Below are 22,217 nucleotides of genomic sequence, written 5' to 3' on the forward strand. Positions count from 1 at the left end.
ATTCAGATTGTAATAAATATTTTAATTATTTTATAAAATATAGACTTTTCTTTCTTTCCTCTGCTTGTTGTATTCATTTCTCTTTTTTGTTTTAATGAAATCTGATTTAAATTCAGATCTAAAAGAAACATCAAATTTAAGTTTTAACCAGAATGCTTGTAAGAATGATTTTGGGTGTAAAATGAACCCTTTCCAGTATAATACCACATGGTATGGTCCTTGCCTCTTTACTAGTACAATTCATCTTTTGCTGTTTAGAAAGCTTTTGAATGCTTCATTATCTCGACTCTGTGAAAGCTTAAATTTAGTGTTTTTGTGGCTGTACACGAAGCTTCTGAATGTTTTGTTTTTCTCCTGTATTGTCACTCGTGTCTGTAAGTAATCTTTTCATATTTTCATGTTTTAAACCCCTGATTTTCAAACTTTTGGACCCTTTGTACTCATTTTTACATAGAGACACACCTTGTTGACCATACAAAAGCCATTTTCACAATGTCAAGTTGTTACGAAATTCGTTTTATACCTTGACTGCAACTGTCACCTTTCTTGTATCACGGTATGCAGCGATTTGATTGGATTGGACCGAGGTAAATCAAATTGCTTGCACAGTCGACAGGGACGGCCGAATAAGCATTTAAGGTACACCTGTTGTGTATGCTAGTACCCATAGAGAGTAATTGCTCCCGGTAGGAAATCAGGTCCTTAAGAGATACATTCGTCAAAGTCTCTCCATGCCGTCAGTCAGTTCATACTTTTGATTTTCATTCTAAAAACAGATGTGGTTGAACCATAAGCGAAGTAGAATTGTGCAAGTTAAGTGAAACTTAAGTTCCTTGGATGTTCCGGTAGGTGACATTATGGTCAAATTGTGTCTTAACATCTCATAACTACTATATTATTTTGTATTTTCAGATTTTTAGCGAACGCTTATTTAGAAGATTTTGTGGATGATGATATTTTTCTCAAATACAGTATTCAAAGTTAAGGGGATTGTAAAGATGTTTTCTGAATTTTTTTTTCATGTATATCGGACATTGATAGCATCAATTTGCATAATGATGACGCCATAAACACGTATTTTAGTGAAATTGCAGGAACTGGTTGGAAATTGATGGGTTTGGTGCAAATAGATGAAATATGTGTCCCCGATACACATAAAAACTTTAGAAAACCTCTGTACGATCCCGTCAAGATCAGCACTTAGATTGATATCTTGTGAAGTCCTCCCCCACCCCCTTCCAAAAAACCCCCAAGAAAAACTAATGATATATTTTGGTTTCTGTGCACAGCTTATTTCTTCAGGAGACACACGATTTCTGGGAATTCTTTGTTTCATGCACATTCAATTTTCCATATTGTACCACATTCCATAGGCTAAACGAAAGGTTTATTGCTTGGTGGCCGCTTTCTCCAACGGAGGCAAGCAATTGCTATTGGCCTCCAATTATGTGACCGCCTGTTAAACCCACTGAAATATGCTTGGGATTTATGACATAAATATTTTGTATATTTTCCAGTTCCCCTTGTATTGTACTGGTTCTTTAAATGTATGTTCTTATGTTTTTTGATATTTTGTGTAATAAAGGGATATAGCCGTCTAATTCTTTAACTTAAAATGCAGCGATTTTGTTGGATTGTACACAGTGACGGATTTTGGACTTGTTGGGCCGTAGGCAAACGAACGGTAGAGGGCCTAATTTCTCATTTTATGGAGGGGGCATGGTGTGATTACAATTTTATGGCAGGAAGTTTGCGATCTTTTTTTTCAGGAACAGATCAATCAGCTCATCAGCATCAATCGTATGCACGATATCATCACCATTAGACTCAAACAATTTAGTTGATTTTCACACATCACGCTCCTAGTAGGACAAATTTAGATGGGCCTGCGGAAATTTATTAACTGTTTGATAATTTTTACTGTTACAAAATTTGTAATGGGCCGAATTTTCCATGGGCCGAAAGGCAGCTGCCTAGTTTGCAGGTTAATCCACCTCTGATTGTACACTACCGAATACAGCCAATCAGAGGTCCCAATCAGAGGTCCGACATAAAGTCTGTAGACACTTAGCCTTTAATTCCTCCTGATTAGCTGTATTCACTAGCGTACAATACAATCAAAAAATCTGCATTCCGTGAAACAAGACAAAATTCGTAATGACTTGACAGTGCGAAATTTTTTAACCTTTGCTATAAAATCTATCTATTTTTTAAGTGAATAATTAAATGACCAATTCCCTTCAATTGTAACATTATGAATATATTAATGATGATACGCAAAATAGAGAGCTCAGTTTATATTGCGGAAACATGGATTAGAATTAGAAACAAGTAATATCCGAAGGGGCAAATAATGTATGGTGTATATTTGCCGTAATGGAATTGGTCGAATGTCAGAATTTTTTCAGGGGAGAAATTCATTAGTCCCCCTCCGCCTCCCTGTAGCTACGGACGTGGTTAATATTCCAATACAAGAGTACACAAGTAGGCGAAAATGGTTAACATGATTAGAACCCGAAATTATACAATCGTGCAGTGCGGGAAATACTGCCCCCTCCCCCCTCCAGACCACTGTACTTTCTGTGCCTGTGAACACCTATGCTTTAAATAGATTTAGTGTTATAAGGAATTATACAAATGTTGACCAATTTCTAAAGGGAAATTTTATAACTTAAGGTCGATTGTGTCATGCTTTGTTCGATAACAATAGTCCAATAAATAGAAAACATTAAATACACATAATAAAATACATTAAATACACACGATAAAATACTTGAAAGTATGTTAATGTCTAAATAATCTCTCTGTCCCTTAAACTCTCCTAAATAGATATTGAATATTTAACAATGCGATTATTTTATGGATTTGTTTTGGGCATTTTGGATTGCGTTTGGTCACGCGTCCTTCATAAAGAAACACCCGTCGACAACAGCTAATGTTCTTTTAGAATCTCAGATTTCGGGATATTTGGTCATTTTTATATAATGAGACGGGACTGAGGAACATCAAACATCTTAAAACAAACGTTTCCAAAACGGTAAGAATACCTTTTAAAAAAATCATCGACCCTTTTCAGCATCCTTCTTATGATCAAGGTCTGTCTACCTTTACCCCATATATTTGTCCACGAGTTTTCATATTCATCTTTAAGTTAACGATGTCTGTGAACAATAACAAATCTTCAAACAAATGAAATTCTGTCTCATACAAGACGGGCGATGCTTGCAAAGACTAATGCCATAAGGTTACTCTTTTCAATCTCACAACTGTCTATCGATCATTATCATGAACAGTCCTATCAATGATCATATAATGTTGTATCAATTTATAATCAATGGGAACAAAATCTCTATTTAGGACTATAGTCAGAGCTAAAGATGATGTCGACCAATGACAATCAGTCGAAACCCAGGCTTTTAAAAACCAGGAATTTGTTCGAAAAAGGGGATTCAACTTCATCATCTCGGGATGTTGGTCTGATCAAGATGGGCAAGTCATCCGAGACCAAAGTGATTCCACTGAAAACTACTGGAATAAGAGTTCCTGGCAATCATCGCAGAGATTCGTACATTCTACAGACTGATCTAAAGGAGGTACGGGGTCTAGCCAGACTGAAAAGGTTTAATAGTAAGTACAAATAGTCATTGAAAATAATCCTGTCGTAGATATTGCTAGACAGAATGTTAAGTGCAGATAATTATTGGAAATCATCGCGTCCAACTAGCTATTTGTATTGCTTGACAGAATGTTAATCACGGATAATCGCGCCCAACTAGTTAGTAGATATTGCTGGACGGATAATCACTGGAAATCATTGGGTCCAACAAGCTAATAGATATTGCTGCATGGACGGATAATCACTGGAAATCATCGCGTCCAACAAGCTAATAGATATTGCTGAACGGACAATCACTGGAAATCATCGCGTCCTACTATATTTAATGATATTGATTGATAGAATGTTAACCAACCAACTAACAGATATTTCTTGACAGAATGGCACTTTTTTGTGGTCAGAACATATGAGTAGTGTGCTTCAATGAGGTGCAAGATTGTCGAGCGTAAAACTCCATTCATTTCATTCTGTTCACACACTCAAACTTGATCGGCCACAGTCAAGAAGAAATGAATTACCTGTGTTATGTGGAATCTGATTGAGTTTACAAGCACAGAAGAAAAGTGGTCTCAGGTGTTCTAAAATGTTAATGCAATGTCTCAATAACGGCACCCGCGCATGAGAAAAAAAACATGCCTTTTCCGTCGAGGGACAGTGCTCATTGCTAACAATCCTGTGATGGTATCAGGGAACAATCGTCGAATCTGGCACCTGTTCCGACAATCACAATAAAATTGAATATTGTTTTTTTCCAGATATCTCCAAGGAATCATCGACTTTAAGAAAATCAAAAATAACACCAAGCAGCCAAAATGATAAACACCAAAATAACTTTGAAATGACGTCCTTGAAATCTAATTCTGTAAATCAAAGATTTGACAAAACTTCAAAAATTTCTGACGCCGAGTCAATAATATCCATTGTGTTGAAAATATCAGTGATTGTATCACTATTGGCGTTGTTTTTTCATGCGGTCGCCATTTCTTTGACTATGTGGATGAGTTCGGAATTCAGTAAAATCGGACTCTGGGAAATATGTATTGTTAATATTTGCGGAAGATATAAATACGGTAAGTTAAATTTTTTTTCTGTACAATGTACTCTGAGATCGGCTGGTAACATCTGTCAAACTATCTCCAGAGCTACATCTTTAAACAATCGTAACACTATAAAAACCAACGTCCGGTTTTCCTATAAGTAACAAAACGCTTGCCATAGAAGTTTCAACTGCTGTCACTTACAGGACGCTATATTGTAGGATCTTTAAAGAAACAGTACAGCTATCTGTAAGCTATGTTTCCCGTGGCAGCAAATATTTAAACGACTATATCCCTTCACCCCTTATTATGTTGAGAATTCCATTTATATTTTTTAGAAACACAAATAATACAGGCGGGCCAGGCCTTTAATGTTCTGGGATTTCTGGCAGGTGGTGCCGCTGTGTTGCTGATAATTCTCTATATTTTCTGTCTAAACAATAAAAATATAGTTCGACTTTTTGGTATGATTGCAGCCTTTCTAGCAGGTAGTTAGTTTAATAGTATAATAATCAACAGTAGCAACGGATACTTTCTGGCGAGTTGTCGCACAGTGATATCAGTTGTTCATGAGCTTGCCCTGGCTCGCTGACTCTAACAACACATGTCACATGCAAATGGGGGCTAAATTCTATAGGATCTATAACTATAGGCTAATGAAGGCGGACAACCAAAAGGAAAATATTAACCACGACCGTTCCTTAAGTCTATATGTTTTTTATACGCCCACATCTCTCTATGTGTGGTCGGTCCGTCCGTCCGTCAACATTTGCATGTAAACGCTCTAAAAACTAGATTTTTTGATGGAATCAAATGAAATACGGTATGTGTATATATATTCTTAAAACGAAGATCAAGTTCGAATTTGAGCTATTTTCGACCATTAGAAGCAGAGTCATTGTCCTTGAATATTTACCATCCGCATGCCGTGGTGGGCGTATATGGCTGTGGTCCACTATCTTTCGATTACCAACTATAGACGACTCCTTTCCACGTGTAGACTATAGCACTGATAAGTTCTAAAATTTATTTTCAGGTGGCTTTATACTTGTTGGTATCATTATAATAGGAACCTCCGATTCAAACCAAGGTCTCGATGTGGGTTCGGCCATGATTTTGGCTATCATTGGAGCTGTTCTCTATGTAACTACAGGGATCTTGCTGGTAGTCGACATTGTTCAAAATAAAATGCCATAAACATAAACAATTTGCTATAATATCTTTATTTGTTGGGTCTTAAAGGAAAGTCTACTGTGGACGTCGTTATTTGAGAGAAGTGGCTAATGGCAGCCATTGTTTGTCACGTGTTCTGGTCGTTTGAGAATACAAGTGTATGTTATTAAAATTAAAAACTTTGTAAAACATATCTATTAAAAATTCACTCAACCCCGTCCTCAGGAATGAATAGGTGCTGGGGCTCATATTTTGTATTCAGAAAATTTGAAAAATTATAGGCCCACAGAACTCATTTCTGACAATTTTTAGGTGACAAAATTATATCTTTTTGATCTTTTACAAAGACACTGTAAATGAATCAATCTCTGTAGAACTGAAGAGGGTTTTACTGGGGCTTAATTCTTACTTACTGGGACCCAGCCCCCAAGGACCCTACCCTAACGCCCGGGCTGAATTCACTTCGGGCGAGTTTATTGTAAAATGTTTTGTGGTCTGAATTATGATATATCAAACCGTCTTCACTCAATTGGAGTTAGTTACCTTGAATACACCCACCTTTTATGTGATGGATACAATTTGAATACATAGTGTTCACCTAATGGGACTTAGGAAGTGAGACAACTCCATGTTGTATGAGGTGATAGAAATTTTGGCTGGAGGGATTACGGGATGCTACCTTGGCGGGTTCAGTACTCGGCTAAAAAAAATCCATGGACAACCGGCTTTTTTATTTCTTTCCATCCTGAATCATCCAGGATGGCTATTGGACTCATAACATATGTCTAATTTATCTTATTGATTTAGTTATCCCTGAATGATCCAGAATGGCTAATGATTTAATTTTACGTCTGATTAATATCCTGAATGAAACCTAGTTCACGTCTACCTTTTGATTTTTTCGCTTTGACATGATATGATTGGCATAGGTCTGTAAATACATCCGGCTTCCAGCCCTTTGTGACTTAACGTATTAGGCCCTTTGATCTAACTTTTCATATTGACTTTCTTTGAAATGATTTATAAAATAAAGATCACATAATTTATATCCAACTTTTCTGCACCTGAATTATACAGTGAAATGGAAACGTCCCATTTGTCTACTCCTTATGGAGTAAATAAAAACAGGCAACGAGTACAGTGCACGATGACAGGCCCATATAGCTATAGCCCGGAGTCTCAGGGGTGTCAACATTTTTTAAAGGGGCTCAACCATAGCGACTCATCAAGTCATTCAAGTCATCTAATTTTCAGGGGGTGGGGGCTTGCATACTTTACAATTACAATGTTTAATAGCGATTTGGAATTTACATATTGTAATTACAATGTTTAATAGCGATTTGGAATCTGCATTGTTTTGTTGCTAAGGAATATTATTTCAGAATATCATTCAATAAAAGTTCACAAAACACAAAATAAAGGTCAAGCTTACAAAACAAGCCTTTTGCAAGTCAACTATTCATAAGCGTGATTTGATAAAAAAAAATTAATTTGAATAACAATATATAAGTTTTGAATAGTGAGTTGAAAAATGGGGGATTTGAATTCTCCAAAGTATAGTTTACAGGCGTGCATGTATGACAAGTTTCTCTTTGTGAATAAAATACTCTTTTATTCACAAAGAATAAAAGAAGGCCTATTACTGGTGTAGTTTATGTATTGAATTTATTGAATGGAAAGAAGTAGATCAGTTCAATTCAGACTTTATGCATTAAACGTCATGCATTGATTTCTTTAGCAAGAACATCCAGGATTTTTTGTCCCATATATGACTCAGATAAATATAACAATTCTCAAAAACTAGCGACCTATTAAGATGGATCAGAGAAACTTCTAGGCCTATATTTCAGATATCTCAACCCCTATACACTATACACTACGTCACGTTATAACGTTAATATATTATAAATGTAGACAAATGACGTTAAACCAGTACAAAATATAACTTACGCCACGAAGCGTTTAAACGGCTAGAAAACGAAAACAGTTCTCTATTTCCAGAAAGTTGTAATTAACGTTCGTAATGAAGGGCCACCAAGACTCCTGTGACTATATAACATACTGCTCCGATGATAGCTAAAATCATAGGCGTACCGACCTTGGCTCCTCTTTTTACCTCATCAGAGGTTCCAATTATGATAACACCAACCATAATTAAGCCAGCTGAAAAATTTCAAGTTTTAAAATGGTAATGATATTCTTTTCATAGTTCATCGTCTTCCGATACGCACAAAACTATGCGCATCTTACCTATTCGGGTTTTGTCAGTATCACGTTAGATTAGTTTTGTCAAAAACAAGGTTTTATGGAATCGCAGACGTTAAATGACGTAGTGGAAGAGTATTGAACTACAAAAATATCCATCTTTCCGAATATATCAGAGTTTGGTGGATTAGAGGAAAATACCCTACAAACAGGTCCAAGTTTTTCTGATCATATTCAACAACTATCAACTGCCTTGCGATCAAATGCTGAAATAGAGCTAAGTGTTTCGGACTAACTTAAAATGAGCTTGGGCGACTTTATTCTGTTATTTTCCAATCTTTAAAATCAAATTTTAGATTATGTAATCTCTAAAAAAATTCTTATGGAATGTCTAGTTTAAAATATACTCTGTTCTCACATATAACAAATTTCACTTATGAATTAAAAACTTTAATTTTCACCTGGGTGATAATTATTTTCACCAAGGTTTTAATTCAAAATTAATGTTCACCTTGTTTCAATTCAAAATTAAAAGTGAAATATGTCGTATGTGAACCACCGTAGTTCTCAACTTACATAAAATTCAGAAGGAAGGTGGTGGAAAATGATTTTACTTAACAAAAAAAAAAAAAAAAACAAATAAAAAACAAATAAAAAAACCCAACTAACTACCTGCGACAAAGGCTGTAATCATACCGACAACTCGAACTATATTGTTATTTCTTAGACAGAAAATATAGAGAATTATCACCAACACAGCGGCACCGCCTGCCAGAAATCCCAGAACATTAAAGGCCAGACCAGCCTTGATGTCAGATGGCACTGAAAATAAATGAAAACATACTCAGTAATTCATAACCCTAACGTTAAACATCATTTCGTTCCATTTCCGTTTAACGTCTTACCATTCTTCACCTATATAATTGGGTTAATCGTACCATTCTGAAAATTGTCTTTGAGATAAGGTAACAAAATAAGATGTTTAAAGAAAAAACTTTCCAAAATGGGGCATGGTTGGGAGGTTTGTGGTAATTCCTTTTGTAATTTAGGATTTTGTTAATAGTTGGACTATCATCCTGTAATTTTCCGGTAATACAAAATTGTAGTAACCATAGAAAAAATTCGGCTTATGAGGAAACAAATCTATATTTAAACCAATAAATATATTGATATATATGTACTTACAATCCTTAAATGAGATGAAGGTACAACCACCTGCAGAGCAAGATTTCCATAAATATCTGGATTGTACCCAACCCGGCAAAGAAATCCCAACTAAATCAAATCCGAAGGCGATTATTCCAAATGCCAGTGCGCCTATCATAAACATAGAAGTATCCAAACCTCTCATTGTGATACACAAGACTAAGCTACTGTTGATAAAACTGGAGCGTCTGGTTCTACTCGCGGTAAAAAAATAACAGTGCAAAAAATAATTTATAATTATAACCAGTCGACAAAAGTCATTGAAACAGACTTGAATTGAGAAGTATATATTCATGCCCCTCGTGTTAAATCTAAATCAGTATATACAGCCACATTCGGCAATACTCGATAGTTTCCGTTAGCTGAATCTGACTCGGTAATGAATGGTAAGAGACTCTATATTTCCGGTATTTAGCAGCGATTTGTCAAGTGAAAGTAATAGGCTATTACGACCAAAATATAGTCCTTAAATTTAGATACTTTCAGAGATAATTCTGACACTATTGACTATTGGTTATCTAATGATACATTTTATTATCAGTTTGAACACATATCTTACGAAGTTTTTGTTTTCATTGACTTATATTACAAAGACTTGTAGTCCTGACCGACCAGCCTCTAATATTTAAATTAGCAGATTGGACAATAATGACATAGCACTTCAATAGTAGGACGTAAAACTCCTTTCATTTCATTTCATTTTCCGGTAAATATAAACGGCAATTCATTTCCGTGATATGTTGCAGAACGCTACCTAGTGTATGACAACTATTTTTGACTCTTACCGGTAACACAGTCTCTAAAAGCCACTTTTGACTCTTAGCCTACTATTACGTCATCCATAAGTAATAGCTTGATATTGTGAATATGGTTTAGTTATTGGCAACGGTTGTTATCTTCTAGCTATAGTTACTGTTGACAATCGTTTCCTAGCTAGAAACTTGCTCACTCTTATCTATCCACTAAATGGTTAATTCCAAGTAAAAATATAATATACTCAAAAACCGCTTATCTAGAAATAGCCAAATTCGAACTTGTCCAAGATCTCATCATTATAAATGATCACACCAAATTTCATTCAAATCAGATGAAAACTGTCAAACAAATTTTGACGTGTTTTTTCTAAGTCAAGGCCAATAACTCAGAAAACGTTCATCGAAGATTGTCAGAACGTGTCCAAGATCTCATCCATATTAATGATCACACCAAATTTCATTTAAATCGGATGAAAACTGTAGTCTCTAGTGTGGTCTCAAGTGAACGACGACCACAATATACGACGACATAATGATGTGGGCGTATACTAAAACCAAACGATGTAACCTGTGTTTAACTGGAAAGCTTTCCATCATTAATGCACCTAAGTACACGTCTTTCAACAAAAGTTCCGATCTTGCCTCTGAATGTAGTTTCGAGAATATGTTCTACATGTCCAACGCTGAGACAGTAGGGACGCAGGCTGAAATAAGCCAATTGTCTTAAGATTGCACATGGTGAAAGTCGTTACAACATATTTTAGGTTTTGTTTTAATATTTCTGAATAGGCCAAGATGATGCATACGTATTATAAAACTATAACTAATGACAATTCCTTCAAAGAAAAATAATTTAAAAAAAATAGTGACTGACGAAATAAGTTAAGTAAAACGTAAGAGTGATTTATTGCTAAAATTCATTGAAACAATATAAGAATATGATCCACATCGTGTTCCATAGAATTTTTCTGCTGACATGGAATCCTTGTGACTTTGTTCACTGGCATATATTCTAGCAGACGACACTTGGAATTCCAATTAGAGCTTGGGATTATAAAGAATTTCTGCCGATAAAAAATTGCGATATTTGGTTTAACTGAAATCCGATACTGCAAACAGGACTGTTTCGGCCTTCTGGGCCCCATCGGTGCAGTGCTGATACTGGGGTTGAGGTTTGACTATATAGCCACCTCAGATGATCCCGCATATTATGTGGTATCATCGTACCATGCCAGAGTGCTCAAACTATCAAGCTAGTGAGTTACGCATACAGGCTAACGACAATGGTACACTCCAGATAGAGTACACATCAAGGTAAGAGCCAGGGAGCATATTTAACTGCAAACAGGCCTCCTGGGCCTCATCAGTGTAGTGCTGATACTGGAGTTGAGGTTTGGCTCTATAGCATACATCTTTGCAAGAGAGAGTCGACTATTGATAGAAACAGATGGCTGTGGAGACTACACTCATTCAATGACAATAACTTACGACGTTTCGACAATTATACTTATGAATTTCGGTGTTTCGATTGAGGCATCTTTTGAAATTTAGAGTATCATTGTCGAAACGTCTTGCAATTTGCAAATCATTGAATATATTATCATATGGCAGTATAAAGACACAGAGAAAGGAAAGTGTCTCGAGTTGAAAGGAATATAGTCTTCACTCAATTTCAGTTTACCGTAATACTTTTCAGTAGGAATATCAATATCAATGTCAATTCGTTTACAATCTAATTTATCAACTTAGAATACATACAAAACTACGTATGGTTCTTAGAAATAACATGCACGAACGTAGTTCACAGCCATTATGAATCTCTTCCTCGACTTTATAAGTCAAATGTTTGAAAAGGAAACGAACCACCCACCCCCCTCTCTGAAAAAAACTATGATCTATTCGGGCAGCGTCCGAAAAAATATTAGCCAACAACCCGAAAACAAAGAAAACTACACGTAAATTTACTGGGAAAATTTCGGGCATACCAGCCTGCCAACCCCTCCTCCAACAGACATTTGGCTCTTACGCCTATGAAACCTAGTTACGGCCCTGAACTATATCACTTTATCCCTCTTAAAACAACACTACATAGATGCTTCATTCTTTATTTCTTCACCAAGTCTACAACTAGAACGATCCCAGTTCCAACATACAGCAAGCCACCTAGAATCGCCATTATCATGGCCCATCCCACATCATAAAAACCATTATTAAAATCTCCAACAACTATCACACCGATCAAAATGAAACCAGCTGAAATGAAATGAATATATATTTAAATTACAATACAATATTTTCACTGTTAAAATAATACTCAATACATCAATTGTAGAGAAATATAGAAACACCAAAACAGAAAATATGTTAAGTAACTTAAGTTCTGTTGTAATATTTCTATATTTAAATTACTAATGATGAGAAAGGGAAAATGGAAATATGACGAGAACGTGGACGAGGATGTGGATGAAATGAAGATGAAGTTTGTAATTAATAATTTATAATGTGATAATCAAACTAATTGCCCTGGACTCATGCACTATACTAACTGGGTTATCATTTTAGTTGAGTTTAATCTACAATGATTTGTTGTCTGAATTCTATATCAAACCTTGTTTACTAAATTGGAGTTATCTCCCTTTAATACAACCCGTCATTCTCGGGGGTGCTATTCTACCTAGCTGTTTACTAAATTTGAAAACTTTTCAGTAAGAAACTGGAATGTCAAAAGGATTGTAACTATTTGTGTATATCGGGGACACTGTATCATCAATTTACACCATTCCAATTTTCATAACGACTTTGATGTCATAAACGCATATTTTAAGAGTCTAATTCTAAGTGGAATTTAAGTGGAATTGCAAGAAGTACAAACGTCTGACTCTGGAATGGTTCACTTCGCTTCTGTTAAACCTCTTTATAACCCCTTTTACATAATATTTAGAGAGGTCAGGGATCACTGAGTAAGTCTTCCATTTAATGCCACTTGTTATTTCTGGTCCTGCTTTACCATCGTCAACAACACCCGACCTTTATCGTTAAGAGATGAAGATCCGCCACTAGTTACACAATAAGCGTGAATGAGAATGCGTCTATTTTTCCCAATAGTATAACCTCCTTTTTAACTATAATTTATTCAGCCTATCAGTTGTTTGTATTATAGGAAAATAACATATATGCATGACTTTCCTAGAAATGAAATACAAGTAGGCCTATTAAGCTTAGTATGAATAACATTATTTAGTCATTTTTTTTTCATTTTAAACGACACCAAATAACTTTTCGTATAAATGTAACGGAATGAATAAACTAATAATAAGTTAAATTATTGGATTCAGGTTGTAGCCCTTGTTATCTATAATATTTTTAATTATTAATTGTTAATTTTTATTGTAATTTGTATATATGTATATCGGGTGGACCAAAAAACACGATAACAATTTTCATTTAAGGATTTTTTATATAGAATCAAAGCTACGATCATAATTATTAAACCTAATATTTATATGGATACCAGACACCTTTTAGCCAAATTACAGCTTTATAGGTTGAATCATGTGGAAAAACCAGCCTTCTTAAATTCCTTATTCAAAAATATAATGCCTAAAGTAATTTTCTCCTCTTTCATTGAACAAATACCAAAAGAGGACGACAATACAACAGATGAAAGACCAACCCAAACTCCTGATTGCAATCAAATGGATTGCTAGGTGGTTTATCTAGCTGACAAAATTTACAATGGAGATAAGCTGGGGGAAATGGAACAAAATATAAAATGAACAAACAGGACAGGCAATATCTAATCATGGAAAAAAGGAATGCAGACGGATTTTTTAAAAAAACGCTATAAGTCCAAAATTGTTCGACCTATGAAGCTGTAATTAAAGGAAAATATGTCTAATATCCCTAAAAATATGAGGTCAAAATATTATGAAAATAGCTTTGATTCTTTATGAAAAATCCTGACTTGAAAAGTGTATTAAGCAATTAAGTATATTGTATTCTACACTGGACATTAGTAATTTACATGTTGCATAAAATATTAATTTACAAGGGTAACAGGTTTATTAATTATTATAATAATTTACGTATTTTTTATATCTAAGAATATTGAAATATTGTTATTGTGATAAATTGATATATATTTTTTTAAGCTTAATTGCAGAAATGTAGAAAGAAAGTGATATACGTGTATTTTTTAAACATATCTAATGTAAGCCCTACTGACGCTATCTGCGAGTGTAAACTTGACAATTACAAGAAAAAACCTGAACACTCACGTAAATTCATGACTTAACCAGTTATCTAGAACACATCCTTATTTGGCAATGTTTCTGGGAAAAATCCTATTTGTTCAATAAAGCTCCTTATTTGCGGCAAATTTCTTGGAAGCCATTAAAACAAGTTTTGCCGAGAATTTCTTAGAAACCATTCATAATTTTCTTGTGGTCTGAAACAATCTTATCCAGAACCTGATAGTTGTTTATTATCATAAAACATAACAAGGAAAATTGTTATGTAAAAATAAACATTTTAAAGCATAGATAATGGTTTCGTTAATTTTCTTTAAATATTATTAAATTAACAAAGGAAATGAATTTCAGAAATCAAAGTCGCCAGTCGTTGGCTTATCAAGAATTATCACAAACAAGTGTTTAGAATAGTCAGTACGTTTCGGACAATGTCAAGGAATTTACAATTCTAACCTCTTGAAACTATTTAATGCTGTAAACAAGCGCAACAGCATTGTTTGGTTGTTAAGGAACATCGTGCTGTATGTTGAAAAAAAATTGGCGGGAACATATTGTCTGCCAATAGAATTATTTCAAGGCGTGTCTTATTCAGAGTCTCAATCGATAAAAATGCAAAAAAAAAAAAAAATAAAAAACGCAATACATGTTTATAGGTCAAGCTTTCAAACCAAGACAATCCTTGTTGATCGTATTCCAGGTAATATGACATCAATAGGCCTAATATCCACATTAATGGGAGTTTTAAAGTGGTGTTCGAGCTTTTTATTTATGTGTACGGGGCCATTTATTTCTTCTATTTGCATCATTCAAATTTTTGTCAGATGTCTGTCGTTTCTATCAGTTTGCAAATGCTTCTACAAGTTTTAGTAAGAATGCAAGGCCTACAGACGTCTGACCAAAAATTCGAATCGTGCAAATCAATACTATCAATGTTCCCCATACGCAAAACAAGTTTAGAAAATTTCTTGTCAATCCCTATAAGGAAAATTTTAAAATTGTCTAAATAATGTATACTATTAGCGAGAAATTATTCAATTTTGAATCAAGCAGCTAAAAATAATATAAAAATATTCAAAAGATAAGCTTCAGACCATAAGTAAAAAATAGTTTCAGCGTATCGTCCCTTCTCTATTATCCCTTTAGTTACCTATTTGTACAAAGATCAATTCAAATAATTCACAAATTCAAGGTGCCCCTGTCAAAAAAGAAAAAAAAGATATAAAATCATGAACAATTTAAGTGTTAAATTACAGCTTTACGACATGAATTTTTGAACGTAAGATTTGTATTGTATGCATGGGTGTGCTATGTTTGACCTATTAGTTATTTTGAATCTGCTCGCTCCATACTTTAATCTTTTTTGAACAATCCTTTAAATTTATACCCTGTATTAAGTTTAGACATCAAATAGGTTCGTGAACCTCATCTTCACGAACGTCTTCATATACATGCATGTACCTTGACAGTAATAGCCATCTTTTGCAAGTCACAAAAGTTTGTAAGTGCAGGGATTTGAATGGATTGTACGCTAGCGCATACAGCCAATGAGAGGTCTCGACAGAAAACTTGTGAGCAATGAGCTATAGTGTTTACAGTATTTCTGTCGAGGGCTCTGATTTGCTGTATTCGCTGGCATACAATTCAATCAAATTGCTTCATTTCGTGATACAAGAAATGTTAAGTTATAAGACGAAGTTCCTAATGGTCTGATATTGTGAAAATGCGCGTGATTAGATTAGATTAAGATTCCAAAAATGGTCACCAGGGAAATCAGAGACTGCACAATTCAAGTTCAGTGGCGACACTAGTGGGGGTACTAGTTTGCACCTCCAATTGTACCTCCACTTTATTTTTAACAAATTAATAAATATGATATTTATACGTTGTTGCCTCAAGATATGTGTCAGAATGCACCAAATCAATTCAATTTTCGAATTTTTTTTGGAGAGAATCCTTTCAAATCTAAACTATCTATAGCACGTCTTGTTCTGCGGACACGCGAATATCAAGTCGATCACTGGTCGCTATGCGTGTCACACATTATAATGGTTAAATGCCAACTTTGTCTTGAGAAATATAACGAACTTGAGTACAAAATATTTTTTTGTATCACGATAGTTTGTAGCAGAGATTTTGTTGGATTGTAGGCCTACACTAGCAGTCAAAATATTAGACGCAGTTCGTAATAGTATAGCTTGACATTGTGAAGTGCTTGTGAGTACGTCAGGTTGAGTCATATTGATTTTATTGATTTATTGATTGCAAATATCACAGAGACTCAGTTTTATCCATCTTATATCTTAATCATAATTTCTTTATGGTGGCGTAAGACACCTTTTTGGCTTACCTGCAGTTCGCAGAAATTGGCGCTGAATGATTGAATGAATGAACGGTGTTTATTGGTGATGCTTCGGACACCAACCTCTAATTTTAGAGTGATCCATCGATACAAATGATGTGTTAACTTACCTGCTACGAAGCTGGCAATTAAACCGACTAATCTTAAAACAGGTTTATTCATCACCACAAACAGCACAATCAAAACAACAGCCGAAATTCCAACCAGAAACCCGATTACACTCATAGCTTGAGCAGCCGCCAAGTCGGATGTTGCTGAAATGGAAATCGCAATCGGCTAAATAGCACTATCTATCTTGGTCGTGTGGAAGTCTAGGTGACCATTAAAAGGCATGGTTCGGCAAGACAGAGGCACTAGCCGGCTCTTTTTCGATTTCTAACTGTCGAAGGATCTTTAACGTACACAGCCTGTAGCACACGGGCCTGGGTTTATTGTCCCATCCAAACGAAAAGATGCTTTTTCCATGTCAGTCCCTCTTACCTGCATCACTGACAAGGGGAAACAGGGTATAAAAATCCGAAGGTATTATCTCGACCTATGTCGGGATTGAACCCTGGACCTTCAGGTAAGCGAGAGATTATAACTGCCTGACTAGTAGAGGTATTTAGTAGTCGCATTGGCACACCACCCCTCCCCCTAAGAAAAATATGATTTTTATACGTTTTTTGTGCTAGAATGCACCAAATGAATACAATTCAGATTATTGAGCTATCGACTTCTCATGTTTGTCAATATAAAGAGTTTATATATTCAATATAGTTATTGCATTTTTAATGAGTTTTTACTCATCGAATTATTTTCATAAAAGAAACGCCGATGTGTATCGCTCAATTTGTGATAACACAAATAGCTGAAACGTAATGATCAACAGTAGTTCATTGTTAACAGTTAATTTAAGCTGATGGATGCAACCTAAAGGGTCATTCCGCTCTTTAGTAATAAAAAAGTTTACATTATCAAAAAGGTAAATTATACCTTAAAATAATTTCCACCTAGGTGATAATACAACGAATCTTGTAAAAAATGTATTTAATTAAAAATTCTTCAATTATCCCCTTGGTGAAAATTAAAGTCTTTAATTAAAAATTACAGGAATTATCACCTAATTTTGACCTAGGTGAAAATAATTATCACCAAGGTGAAAATTAAAGTTTTTAATTCAAAATTACAGAAACTATTGCCTAATTTTCACCTAGGTGAAAATAATTATCACCTGGGTGAAAATTAATGTTTTTAATTCACAATAAAAAGTGGAAAATGTCGTATGTGAGCCACCGTATATGTGAGCCACCGTAATTAATGACGATTTATGTAATAAGTTTTCCAATATATTGATTACCTGGAATAGAGGAAGATATTTTGGTTTATAGCCGAATATGCAATGTGACACCATATTTCTGCTGATGTCCTAGAGAGGGATAATCATGCAGATTTACTTTGCATATTGTGAAATGTCTATATATAGTATAAAATTGAATGTTATGGTAACAAATTTTGAACTCAGTGAAAGGAAATGTTTGGCTGTTTAATGTTTACAAAAATTTATAGACCTGTATATCTATAAGGGGGGCGATTTTGTTACAAATTTCAAGTTAAAGAGAGGGAAAGGTTTAGTATCTAGTTTGTTGGATTGATTTATCGCACTTAGAGGACAATAAAATGTTCTTGTGATGGTCATTCAATATTGACCCAAGATATATGTCTTTATTATACCGGTATCTATAGAAACTGTATATTTTGATATGTACCCAGTGAGGACACCCGATGCCATTCTGCGATAAGTTTGTCAGCTGAAATTTTGCTCAATAAGTTAGTTTACTGTGCTCACAACTGAATTTTATGAAGGCTCGTTGTCAAACCTAGCTATCTTTGATAAGGATTTTATAGCCTTCAGCAAACATAAGGATGAGATCTTGCCATATTATATTGGTCAGTCTTATTGAAATTCGACTAAACTTACGTTCCGTTTTTATTTCATTTTCATTTTAAATGTAGTTGTGGCTAAATTGAAAATAAAAACCAAATAAAAAAACCGAACGAAACATTGGTCAAAGTTTGATGAGACCGATAACACAGATTTTTTCATTTCAGGATTAATCAGTAAGTATGAAAGCTCACAATTTTTTGTCCTCATATCTTTAAAGATGGGTTCAAATATTAATTAATGAAAATGAAAATACTAATACATATATGGATAAAAAGTAGAGGTTTTATCTTTAAAATCCCTTTAAAATGAAACAAAGTAAATGTTCAATTTGGCCACCATTTTAGCACAAATCTCGCACATAAATCTTTATAAAAAAGATGATGCACCCCTCATCTCAAGTCTCATATCTCTATCAAAATAGGGTCCAAATATTATGGTCTTAGACTAATGGTCCAAGATCAATCACAATTTCAATTCTTTCCATTTGTATTTGATGATTTTCCAAAGAAGAATTAAAAAAGAAAATACAAGACATACCATTGTTGATGGAAAAGCAAGAATTTCCAAAATAGTTCGAACTACAAATTTGAAAAAGATAGCCATTAAAGTTGGTTCCTGTCAGCCAGTATGGTGCAGCCAATCCTATCAGATCAAATAAGAGGGCGAATCCACCTAATCCGATAGAAATTTTGGCAAATAAGGAACTATCTTAAAATCCCATGCTAATAATTTTAAAATGAAATTGCAATAAAACTACGACCACACAAACGGACGGAAAACAATGAAAATTTGTGTATCAAGTGAAAGTCACTTAAATAGCATGTTTATATTTATTCCAGACTCCCATGGCAACCGATAACAACATTTTTATATCAGCATTAAAATTTGTATGATACTATGATACAAAGGTTCTTAAGACTGTAAATAGATACTATTGACCCGTTGACACAATTCGTGTTGACAGTGTAAATCGATCATAACCACCATAGTTTCACTCACAGTGACAGCGCCAGTGGGGGTATATGGGAGGGGGGGGGGGGGGGGGGGGCATATTTGCTCCGATAAAAACATAGTTTTGAAAATGAATAGGCTATGCCAGAATGAAACAAATCGATTCAATTTTTTCTTTGGGCCTACGACTCTCTCCGACAGTCCATGAAAGGCTTGCATCTATACGATTCAAGAGAGCTGCCGCATTTTTAATATTAACCTAGATAGTAACTGACAACAAATGACTTGTCCTATAGAAAGTACTTATGTCGCCTGTTTGTACCCCTAGTCTCGGGAGACTGGCGCCGCCACTGTTCACGCTCAAGCTAATCAGAGAGCAAGCTAATTCATGATTCAAACAAATTTATGATTCACGTATCAAATAAATATTTTTAACTATGCCGACTCTCTGAAAGGAGTGACAAAATGACAAAATATGAATACCAGTATGTTACATTATTAACTCTATCGACTCTGAAGAGATGCCAAATCGACAAACAAATACACCCAAAACATTATAGACTATAGCTGTGTTCGTGCACTCTATGAAAGGGTTAAGGTTGTGAGTTATTGAGTGGCTACACTTTATCCCCTGTTGGAAAAATCGAGTATAGGATGTCATAATATGCCTAAGCCATAAAGGCAGTGCAATTTGACAGTTAGTTACAAAAAAGTTAAACGTAAATCTGCATTTTACTTGAAAGCACTTTTCTGACACAACTTCAGGATCAATGATCACAAAACCTAAAGGCCACACCCATTTCTGTTTTAGTACAGTTCGAGGGAAATTTCCATTCAACATGAACAGGCATACAAGTATTAACTCGATATAAACCGATTAGAGCGTCTTATAAAAAAACAGATTTCATTATATATAAAATTATATTTTAATATATCTAAAAATATTAACAGAACAATATGAAAGGACGGAAAAATATTTTCTGAGCTCAAACCTCGTTTCAGTTGGATAGCTGCCTTGAAAGGATAAGAACAAATAACGAAAAATCAAAAGGCGTCAATACGATACTTCAAGATTGTGACGTCATAGTGAGCCAATGATGAAGTCAAAGTATACCAGATGTAAAATTATAGATATTTAGATTTGAACTACGTCAACAACCACCATGACTCCTGTAACCACATAAAGTATTGCTCCGATGATAGCTAAAATCATAGCCCAACCGACAACAAACGATTTTGCTGAGTCAGAGGTTCCGATTATGATAACACCAATCAGAATTAAGCCAGCTGAAAGAAAAAAGTAATATTTTAGGAAGAATAATAATGTTGGGGTGGGGGTGAGGGTGGGGGGGGGGGGGGGGGGGCTCATGCTCACATACACTTTAATAAAATATCACCACTGTTCCCTACTTTGTCAGTGAATTGCTTTTTTATGTTAAAATTAGTAATATTCTTCTCATCGTCTCTTCAAACGTCTCAAGCTATCATATTATAGTTATATACAGCATATTCATTACTAAACGTATTAACAAACTACAACCCCCTTCTTCCCCAATAAAAAAATACCCTAAAAATTGGTTTTCCAATTCAATTAAAAATTATTTTTATCAACTGCTATACGGATGATAATTAGTTGGATTGAACATACTTTGCTAACAGAGCTTGAATAACAAAAAAAAAATAACTATACCTGCGACAAAGGCAGCAATCATACCAAGAAGCCGAACTGGTTTTTTATTGGTTAGACAGAAAATATAAAGAATTATCAGAACCACAGCCACACCGCCTGCCAGAAATCCAAGAACATTAAAGGCCTGACCAGCCTTTATTTCTGATGTCACTGAAAATATATCCACTATAGATATAATTATATAATTTATAAAAAAAAAAATTTGATCATCCTAAGAGGAAGTATTCCTCTATGGTAGAACTGTCTACAATTATATGCCTTATTGTTGATCGAAACGTTCTCAACGGAACCGCGGGGCTTTCAAAAAAACTCACTCGGAATAGTTTAGCTTCATTGTTAGTATAATTTAAAAAAAAACAGATAGGCCTAAGCTTATCTAAATGGCATACAGGCCTAGGCCTATATATAAGAAAAAAGGCTATATTATCTGGATAATTTTCAAACTATTTGAAGACATGAAGAAATCCAACGAGAAATAGGCTGATTTGAAATAAAGGGATTCTTGTGCTGAAAAAAATCAAACTTATCATATTTATTTGAAAATCTATTTTATTCTACTTGACAATGTGTTTTCCCTTATTGAAGCATTTTTTGAAAGCTGGACTTTCAAGACGATCGCCCTGTAATTTTTCGGTAATAAAAATGAAATCAAAACAGAATGGCAGTTTAGATATTATAGAAAAAACCGTTTTTTTTTTTTTGCGGTAACAAATCTGTGTTTATATCAATAAATTATATGTATACTTACAGCCTTCAGATTGAAGAGATTTACATTCAGAACTGCCATCATTTGAATAGCAAGATTGCCATAGTAAATTACTAATAGTAACACCTGCACCAGATTGTATTAACCAATATGGCGAAGCAAATCCAATTAAATCAAATATAAATGCGACTATTCCTAATGCCATCGAAATTTTCATAAACATAGAAGTGTCTGAAAATCCCATTTTGATAAACAAATTAAGATACTGTTAATAAATTTAGAGCGTTTGGGTCTACTCGCCGTAAAACAGTAGAAGTGCGCAAAATCACATTTACAGCGTGT

General features: G+C 34.6%; 4 protein-coding genes across 4 annotated transcripts; 1 reads left to right on the forward strand and 3 right to left on the reverse strand.

Moving 5' to 3' along the window:
• Positions 1–2,982: 2,982 nt before the first annotated feature.
• LOTGIDRAFT_232445 (hypothetical protein) lies at positions 2,983–6,011 on the forward strand. Its single transcript, XM_009056784.1, has 5 exons — positions 2,983–3,037; positions 3,358–3,627; positions 4,372–4,686; positions 4,992–5,141; positions 5,690–6,011. Exons 2-5 carry the CDS (start codon positions 3,378–3,380, stop codon positions 5,848–5,850), a joined length of 876 nt encoding a protein of 291 aa, XP_009055032.1. The 5' UTR covers positions 2,983–3,037; positions 3,358–3,377; the 3' UTR covers positions 5,851–6,011.
• A 1,117-nt stretch (positions 6,012–7,128) lies between these two features.
• Positions 7,129–9,659, reverse strand: LOTGIDRAFT_232446 (hypothetical protein). Its single transcript, XM_009056785.1, has 3 exons — positions 9,217–9,659; positions 8,704–8,853; positions 7,129–7,989 (listed from the first exon to the last, which is right to left on the reverse strand). The coding sequence occupies exons 1-3, from the start codon at positions 9,530–9,532 to the stop codon at positions 7,838–7,840; spliced, it is 618 nt and encodes a 205-aa protein (XP_009055033.1). The 5' UTR covers positions 9,533–9,659; the 3' UTR covers positions 7,129–7,837.
• Positions 9,660–12,096: 2,437 nt separating this feature from the next.
• Positions 12,097–18,372, reverse strand: LOTGIDRAFT_161393 (hypothetical protein; the record flags this gene model as incomplete). Its single annotated transcript, XM_009056786.1, has 3 exons — positions 12,097–12,245; positions 16,712–16,855; positions 18,315–18,372. 3 exons carry the CDS (start codon positions 18,370–18,372, stop codon positions 12,097–12,099), a joined length of 351 nt encoding a protein of 116 aa, XP_009055034.1.
• Positions 18,373–20,427: 2,055 nt separating this feature from the next.
• On the reverse strand, positions 20,428–22,177 carry LOTGIDRAFT_232447 (hypothetical protein). The gene is made up of 3 exons (XM_009056787.1): positions 21,918–22,177; positions 21,170–21,319; positions 20,428–20,766 (listed from the first exon to the last, which is right to left on the reverse strand). Exons 1-3 carry the CDS (start codon positions 22,117–22,119, stop codon positions 20,615–20,617), a joined length of 504 nt encoding a protein of 167 aa, XP_009055035.1. The 5' UTR covers positions 22,120–22,177; the 3' UTR covers positions 20,428–20,614.
• Between the last annotated feature and the right edge of the window lie 40 nt (positions 22,178–22,217).

This window comes from Lottia gigantea (assembly GCF_000327385.1).
Source record: "Lottia gigantea unplaced genomic scaffold LOTGIsca_29, whole genome shotgun sequence".
NCBI lineage: Eukaryota > Metazoa > Mollusca > Gastropoda > Lottiidae > Lottia > Lottia gigantea.

Coding starts and splice junctions, on each gene's coding strand:
- LOTGIDRAFT_232445 (XM_009056784.1), top strand. CDS start 3,378: ATGATGTCGACCAATGACAATCAGTCGAAACCCAGGCTTTTAAAAACC. Junction 3,628..4,371: donor CAGACTGAAAAGGTTTAATA/GTAAGTACAAAT, acceptor GTTTTTTTCCAG/ATATCTCCAAGGAATCATCG. Junction 5,142..5,689: donor GATTGCAGCCTTTCTAGCAG/GTAGTTAGTTTA, acceptor ATTTATTTTCAG/GTGGCTTTATACTTGTTGGT.
- LOTGIDRAFT_232446 (XM_009056785.1), bottom strand. CDS start 9,532: ATGAATATATACTTCTCAATTCAAGTCTGTTTCAATGACTTTTGTCGA. Junction 8,854..9,216: donor CTTCATCTCATTTAAGGATT/GTAAGTACATAT, acceptor ATTTATTTTCAG/TGCCATCTGACATCAAGGCT. Junction 7,990..8,703: donor GATTACAGCCTTTGTCGCAG/GTAGTTAGTTGG, acceptor GAAATTTTTCAG/CTGGCTTAATTATGGTTGGT.
- LOTGIDRAFT_232447 (XM_009056787.1), bottom strand. CDS start 22,119: ATGGGATTTTCAGACACTTCTATGTTTATGAAAATTTCGATGGCATTA. Junction 21,320..21,917: donor ATCTCTTCAATCTGAAGGCT/GTAAGTATACAT, acceptor ATATATTTTCAG/TGACATCAGAAATAAAGGCT. Junction 20,767..21,169: donor GATTGCTGCCTTTGTCGCAG/GTATAGTTATTT, acceptor TTTTTCTTTCAG/CTGGCTTAATTCTGATTGGT.